The 8,192-nt window shown below is 37.3% G+C and overlaps 1 protein-coding gene across 1 annotated transcript; it reads left to right on the top strand.

Moving 5' to 3' along the window:
* Positions 1-3,486: 3,486 nt before the first annotated feature.
* Positions 3,487-7,057, top strand: LOC114042591 (ferritin heavy chain B-like). The gene is made up of 4 exons (XM_027861272.1): positions 3,487-3,537; positions 4,746-4,892; positions 5,977-6,102; positions 6,902-7,057. Exons 1-4 carry the CDS (start codon positions 3,487-3,489, stop codon positions 7,055-7,057), a joined length of 480 nt encoding a protein of 159 aa, XP_027717073.1.
* The last annotated feature ends 1,135 nt before the right edge of the window (positions 7,058-8,192 follow it).

An 8,192-nucleotide genomic window follows, 5' to 3' on the forward strand; every position in this document is an offset into this window, starting at 1 on the left:
TTATATGAGGAGCAGAATTGGTACAGGAGCTGAGGAAAATGTAAATCTTTTTTCTTTGAGAGAGGACACAAATGATTCCAGACTCTCTTCCAAACTCTGGAATGAAAGAAAAGATTTTGGGACATAAAGAAACTAGTTTCTCAACATGTCTCTAATTCCCAACTTTGATCTCTAGAGATTGGGGCCCTTACCTTCAATGAATTGAGCAATCTCACTTCCAGTGGGAAAGCTCATTCATTATGTATGTTTTTTTAGTGTAGGCAAATCAATATAACTTCTCTGATTTTTGTTTCGTATCTGTTTGGAAAAAAATGGTTTACTTATTATTCGCTATTTGTGATGGTCCTTTGTGTAAGAAGTATCTGGCAGGTCAAATCTTAAGCTTGGGGTACCACTTTCCTTTTTAAGGATTAGCAACCAGAAAAGCTGTTTGAGTCTAAAATAAAACCATTCTTTTAGATTACCAATTTTTGAGGGAGTTAGATATAATTGTGTCACCTTTACATGTTTCCCTCCTGGCAAGAATCAAAGTCTCCATTGGGGGGAGGGGTGGGCAAGATTCCTGAGATATCTATTAAAGCCTTCCTGTGAACCACATTTAAGTAAACTTATGTTTATCTAAATATACATGGTCATGCAGACAATATGGATGAGGCATGCATCATTCATAACGAAGGGATCAAATCCTGGTGATGTCACAGAAAAGCTTTCAGAGCACTCAGTATCTTCTTTAGTGTATAGAGTAGCACTGTCAAAAAAACATTTTGATAAACTTTTTTTTAAAAATCATTTTTAAAGTTCTAATAGGTTTAGTTCAATTCCTTTCATTGCTTTCCTTTGTGTGTATGCTTTTAAACCTGAGACAATCAACCCTCTTTTCAATTCTTTCAGTATAAGGTGTTTTAAAAAAATAATCACAGATATTCCTCTATTCCCAGGCTCAGGCTAAGACAGACAGTCAAAAAGATTCTTTCTTGGATGGGATTGTTCTCTATCAACAATGTCCTTTTCCTGCTATGGCATACACAATTACATGCATAAATGCATACATGTAAATACATATACACACATATATGTGTGGGCATGATGTGCAGTATACATATATACATATGTATATATAGATGCACACAGGCATGCATGTATACACCCTTACACATACTCTCACATGCACATGTACATGTATACAAACATATATACATAAATATATATAAGCCAGTTCATACCAGATTATAAGAACTAATTATTAAAATTTTATTATGAGCATCTATACCTCAAAATTGACAAACACTATAAATCAGGATTTGATTTAAATTGTTTGATTAACTGTCTAGACTACAAAAGTGACAGAGAAAAAATTAATAATGCAGATTTAACATGAAAATGTATCATAGATACTTTTTTTGAGAGTCAGTTGTTAAATGTATATCAGTATATCACCGAATATGTGTGTATATATGTGTGTATATGCATACACGTATAGCAGTAATATGGGTGTACATGCATATATGCATGTATATTTGAATCCACATGGTATAGTGATAATAATAATTTAACATTTATATAGTGCCTACTATGTGCCAGTAACTGTGCTAAGTGCTCTATAAATATTATCTAGTTTGATCCTCTCAACAACCAGATGCCATCAGAAGTGAAACAACTTAGCGAGGATCACACAGCTAGTAAGTGAGGACAGATCTGAACTCACATCTTCCTGTCTGAACTCACATCTTCCTGACTCTAGGCTTGGCCTTCTACCCACTGTGCCACCAACCTGCCCCTCACCCCCAAAGTACACAGATTGAAGAAAGGAATATGCATTTAAATAGTACCTACTATGTGCTAAGCATTTTTTCTTTTTCTTCTTTTTTTAGGCAATTGTGGTTAATTGACTTGCCCAGGGTCACACAGCTCGTAAGTGTCAAGTGTTTGGTCTGAGGTCGGATTTGAACTCAGGCCCTCCTGACTTCAGGGCCAGTGCTCTTTCCACTGTGCCACCTAGCTGCCCCTAAGCACTTTTTACAATATCATTTCTGGACAAAAACCTGTCCTGGAAGATACCGGCTCTGTGACGCTGGATGTATCTTGTAATTGCCCAGTGCTCTAGACAATTCTGAGTTATAAGTTTCAGAAAAGGAGATGACCTTCAATGACAGAGGGAGTTTCCTCACCTGGGATATCTGCATACAAATTAAATTACAGCTTCAGTTCATATCCCCATCTCTATAATACATATGTATATACATATACACATATATATGTATACTTTTCCATTCATTTATTTATGGGTACATGTGTATATCATATCCTTGCTGTAACATACAAATCCAAGTTTACTTGTTCTTAGTTGTGGTCTTTGACCTTTTGTTTCCTGACAATTAAAAAAGTAATTTTTTCATGGTTAACTATTACATAAACATTGATAAATAGCCATGACCTCAGTATCATGATAGCAATATATGTGCATACCTTTATTCTTGTTTATAGTAAGAATACAATATATAATATAACAATATATAATTATATATGTAATATAATATAATATAAGCGAAGGAATGAGAAGGGGACTTTCAGCTGGGGCCATGACTTAGAAGCATTTAGGATAAGATCACCCATGTGCTGGAGTGATTAGATTACTCTCCTACTTCTGGCTCCAAGGTCTATCACTTCTTGAGCTTGGTTTAAATAGTAAAAGTGGGGAATTGAAAGGGCAGGGGCAGTTCGGGGGAATTACAACCAGAGTTAGAAAACAAAGAAGCAAAAGCAAAATATCATTGTTAAAATACTTTTGTTATAATGCTGGGCCTTTGTTGGAGAGTGAATATCAGATCACTAAAGGCGTGAAACAATTTCTCAACAGTAAACTAGCCCCTTTTCCTCCCTTTACTCAATTCATTGTTCATGAACAGTGTGCCCAATGCATATATACTGATAGATTAGTCTAGGGGTGGAGATCCTGCAACCTTGAGGTGGCCCCATGTGGCCTTGAAGTCACAGGTTCCCCACCCCTAGATTAGTCCATAGTTCTGCAAGAACTACATTTTGAATTCTGGGCAATAGGCAATTTTCACATATTTAGGGTTTTCCTCTATGGATAGTTAAGCCAAACTTTTCGTGTGATTGCAAATCCCATTTAGTAAATCCTGCAATGAATGATTCAGGGCTTGATGTAATCATCACAATGCCATAGGCATTCATGAAGACTCTGAAGGGCCTCACCACTTTCTATGGATAATCGTTTCCAATTTGACCCTAAGCACTTAGCACAGTACCTTGCACATAAGAGATGTTCAATAAATGTTTATTGATGGAATGATTGACTAAGCTGGACATTGTCATGAGAGAGGCAAACTTTTTTTTCATTATATAGTTTTCAATTGATATACATTTATTTTCTGTACCACCTGCCCCTTCTATGTACAGTGGGGAAAAAAAAGAATAAGAAAAACAAATATGCATAGCAAAGTGAAACAAATTCCCACACAGGCTATGTTCAGAAATCTATTTCTGATTTTGTGCTCTGACTATATCATATCTCTGGTATTTGGTGAGGAGCACAGATCAACAACTGTGGTTGGTCATTGCTTTGATCAGAGTCCTTTAGTCTTTACAATGTTATTAATGTGTAAATTATTTCTCTACTTATGCTGACTTTTTGTTGTTGTTGTTGAGTTGTTTCAGTCAAATCCAACTCTTCATGACCCTATTTGAAGTTTTCTTAGCAAAGATGCTGGAATGGTTTGCAATTTTCTTCTCCAGCTCATTCTACAGATGAGGAAACTGGGGCAAACAGGGTAAAGGGACTTGCCCAGGATCACACAGCTAGTAAGTGTCTGAGGATGGATTTGAACTCAGGTCTTTGTGACTCCAGGCCCAGGGCTCTATCCATAGTGCCTCACCATGAACTCATGTAAGTTTTCCCAGATTTTTCTGAAACCACTCTTTCATCATTTCTCATATACCAGGGATGAGCAAGTCGTCATAAACTTTAAAACAAATACGAAATTTGATAGCATAGTAAAAACCTACTTTTCAGCAATGTGAATCTAGTCAGTGTTTGTTGTGCTTGGGGAGAACTCTTCATTCATTTTAGGAGAATACATATTTTCAAAAACATTGGCATAATTTGCAAATTCCTACCTGATTTAAATAGGTTTGACCATACAACCTTCTATTCAGCAAACTCCAAGGGCTCCATATCACCTCCAGGATCAAATGCAAAATCTTCTCTTGGTGTTCAAAGACCTTCATAAGCAACCATCAAATCCCTTAACATCTCCCGTCTCCCACAAACTCCTTTCCAGTCTTCTTACACCTTACTACCCACCACATGCTACTTGAGCCTGTGACACTGGCCCCCTTGCTATTCCATAAAGAAGACACTCCACCCAGCTTCCAGCATCTTCTCTGGCTGGTCGTCCTTCATGCCTAAAATGTTCTCCCTACTCATCTCTACTTCCTGACTTCCTTCAAGTCCCAACTAAAATTTCTTCTATAGGAAGCCTTGCCCAATCTCTTGATTCTAGAACCTTCCCTCTGTTAATTATTTTTTCATTTATCCCATATACAGATTGTACATATTTGTTTTCTTGTCTACCCCATTAGACTGTGAGCTCCTTGAGGGTGGGGATTGTCTTTGTCTAGTCCTTAGCACAGTGCCTGGCACAGAATAGACAATTAAATGCATACTGACTGACTGACTTATTTGAACAACCCTATTTATCTTCCCTTTTGTCTCTGCACATCAGGCCTACTTCTTTGACAGGGATGATGTGGCTTTATACCACTTCAAAACATTCTCAAAAAATCAATCTGATGAGAAGCTGAAACATGCTCAAAAATTCCTGAAATACTTAAATAAGAGAGGAGGCCATATTGTCCTACAGGACATAAAGGTAAGAGCTAAACTTTATGGGATAATACAGAGTCAGAAACATAGAATGATTTCATTAGGGACCTTAAGGACTCTTACAAATAAACTTAATCTTTAAACCAGTTAATTTACAATTGTTCAAAACTCTACTAATGTTACCTGATTTTAACACTGTCACTTCACCTCTTGGCTATACCCAGCTTCTATTCTTTCCCATTCTAAAAATAAAGACAATAAATATATCTGCACATGTTAAATGAATATCACTCCCCCACCGCCTCCTCATAAGAAATTTAATTAGAATAATATATAGATTCATACATGGAAGTGACTTTAGAGTTATCTGGTCCAACCCACTCATTTTACAGATGTTGAAACTGAGACCAAAAGCAGTTAAGTAGCTTGTCAAAGGTCACATGGTTTTTAAGTGAAAGACCTAGAATATGAACCTAGTGAGATGTAGCCTTTTCTTTGGTATGTGACAGTTAGGCCGTAGCGGATAGAGAAACTGGACTTGGACTCAGGAAGACCTGAGTTCAAATCCTGCCTCAGACACTTGCTAGCTGTGTGACCTTTAGCAAATCACTTTAAACTCTCTCAGCCTCAGTTTCTTAATCTGAAAAACAAGAATGATAATGACACTTATATACAGGGTTATTGTGAGGATTGTCTGAGATAATATGTGTTAAGTGCTTTGCAAACCATAAAGCACTATATAAATGTTAGCTATTACCAGAATCATTTCTCTTATTATTATATAATGGATATCATAATAATATTATAATAGATAAAGTATTGGAGTCAAGAACATCTAAGTTCAAAATCTATTTTGTACAGTTATTATCCCTGTGACCATGGGCATGTTCCTTCGCAAGGAACTCAGACTGTTTTTTTACTAAGTAATAGACCAGATGAGAATTACTGGATAGAGGAAGTTGCCACAAAAAGTGCCTACATCTGCTTTAAATTAGGACTGTACCAATCTGAAGTTCTAGGCATCAATCATCCAAATAATTCTCACACTTAGGTATAAAATATAAGATTGTAATTTAAAAGACAGTATACTGTTCATGATTCTCAGTCATTCTCTAATTGAATTTGAATAGAAACCAGAGCGTGATGACTGGAGAAATAGCCTAGAAGTCCTAGAAATAGTCATGCAGATGGAAAAGAAAATAAATCAGGCCCTACTAAACCTGCACAATCTGGCAATGGAAAAAAGTGACCCACATGTAAGTATAGCAATAGAATTTCTCTGTTTCACATTTTCACATTTGATTCAGATTGCATTTGTATGATGTACATAGCCTTTACCTCTGAAACATTTCTTCAAAAAAAAAATCTCTGTGAGATCTTCAGTAAGGTAACAAAGGAATATAAGCACTCAAGGACCACAATTAGACAGTTAATTACTCATGGACATGCCAGCGTATGACCCCCCCCAGGCCTTCAGTTCCATAGGCAAGCATACACGAGAAAGAGAACACAGTCTCTGTGCTTACAGCTGATTGTTGTTGCTGACCTTATTCAGAGGACCTAGGTGGAAAGACAACATTAGGATGAGTCAATCAGTGGATGACCTGGGCTGCAACTCCCCTTATCTATCACAAGGGCATTGTGGTTCAGAAAGCTTGCTAACTTTGCATACAGAGATTAGAAGAAGTTTGCTAAACTGATTATGATCAGGAGAACCTCACATTCCTTGACTAAATGAAGTTGACTAAATCAGTTATTGGGTACATAGAAAATTCCCAGGTGATTCAGACCACTGAATCACTTTTGTCAGCTCAGCCGAGCAATAGGCCAGTTCTCACAGCATCTTAAGCAACCTATCTGTCTTGACTTACCATCAGAAATGTCGATGAGAAAGGCAGTGTGTTTGGGTTATTTCTTCTTGGGAAGGACTCTCACAGGGCCAGTATTTCATTCCTTTCCTGTTTTCCTCTGAGTGGCCTAATGAAATCACTCCCTGGCACTGTACTGCACTGATGATCACATCTTCCATGTGATTTCTTGCTTTTCTATCTTCAGCTTTGTGACTTCCTGGAGCGGGAGTATCTAGATGAGCAGGTGTCAATTATCAAGTGTCTTGGAGACTATATCACCAACCTGAGGAAGCTGGGAGTTCCTGAGAGTGGCCTTGGGGAATATGTCTTTGACAAGCTCACCCTGGGGGACAGTTGCTAAAATCTCTATATTCTAGAACAAGTCTATTCTTGCTGACATCCCACTAAGATAAATGTCCTGAAGGAAAATAACTTCTTTTGTGCTTGTAAATAAAGCTTGGTGTTTAAACCATTGTGGCCGTGGCTCCATTCATTATGTTATACATATAAAGCTGCCCTTTAAGAAAAAAATACCTCCATAAACTCATCTCCAATTATGTTAAGCCAAAATTATCTATTGAAATAGAGTAATTACTTAAATTTTTCATTATTTGTAAGTAGCAAAGATTTGAGATTAAGAAGAAGGAATCTTCCTGGTTGCAACTAGGGAAAGGTCCTGGGCAGGCTTCCAAATTCCCTCAGATCTTCATAAATCATCAGAGGGAATTGGAGTTAAGGGTATTCTTGCCTAAAACAAAGGGATGGACTAAATGATTCTTAACTCCACAAAGACAGAAAATAACAATGATTTTCAAGCTTTCCCCTTAAATGCAGCACTTCACATGCCAATGAATCAGGCCTGCACAACCGGTGGCCTGCAGGCAGCTCACAGCCTTCTGGCCGTATGCCATATGCCAAAGAATTTCCTCTATGTACAAAAGATGTTTTCCTCGACATTTTGCACACACTGCTGGAAATCCTTTGGTAAGTGAGCAGCAAGCAACCCGAGGACCATAAGTGGCCAGCCTCCTACAAGTTGTGCAGGTCTGCAATAAACAAAGATTTGCATAAGAATTTTAAAAGCTATGGAAAAATAATCGCATATTGTTGTATGCTGGAAACAACAGCACAATATAACTTTTACAGTTTAAATTAATGTAACCTTTTGTGTGCAAGGTGGATTTTGTCATTCGTTTTTAGATAATAGTTCCCAGTATCATAGATATGAGTTCCCAGGATCCATGGCCACAAATAGTTTCTACTACCAGATTTTACTACACTTGTGCTTGTGCATCATTGCATAACTTTGCAAAATATGAACATTTGTGCTTAAAGTTTTAAACATCTGCTGTGTGTGCTATGCTAAGTCAGCATAATATTGCTAGAGTTAATGTAAACTTATGAAACTACTAGGCAAAATGCCTTCTTTGTTACCCTATAAATCAAGTGGGCACTGGCTAAGGGTTGCAGGTGTCTTTCCTCAACTCCTCCTTGCT

Source organism: Vombatus ursinus, unplaced genomic scaffold (assembly GCF_900497805.2).
Source record: "Vombatus ursinus unplaced genomic scaffold, bare-nosed wombat genome assembly UNPS02014615.1, whole genome shotgun sequence".
Taxonomy (NCBI): Eukaryota; Metazoa; Chordata; class Mammalia; order Diprotodontia; family Vombatidae; genus Vombatus; species Vombatus ursinus.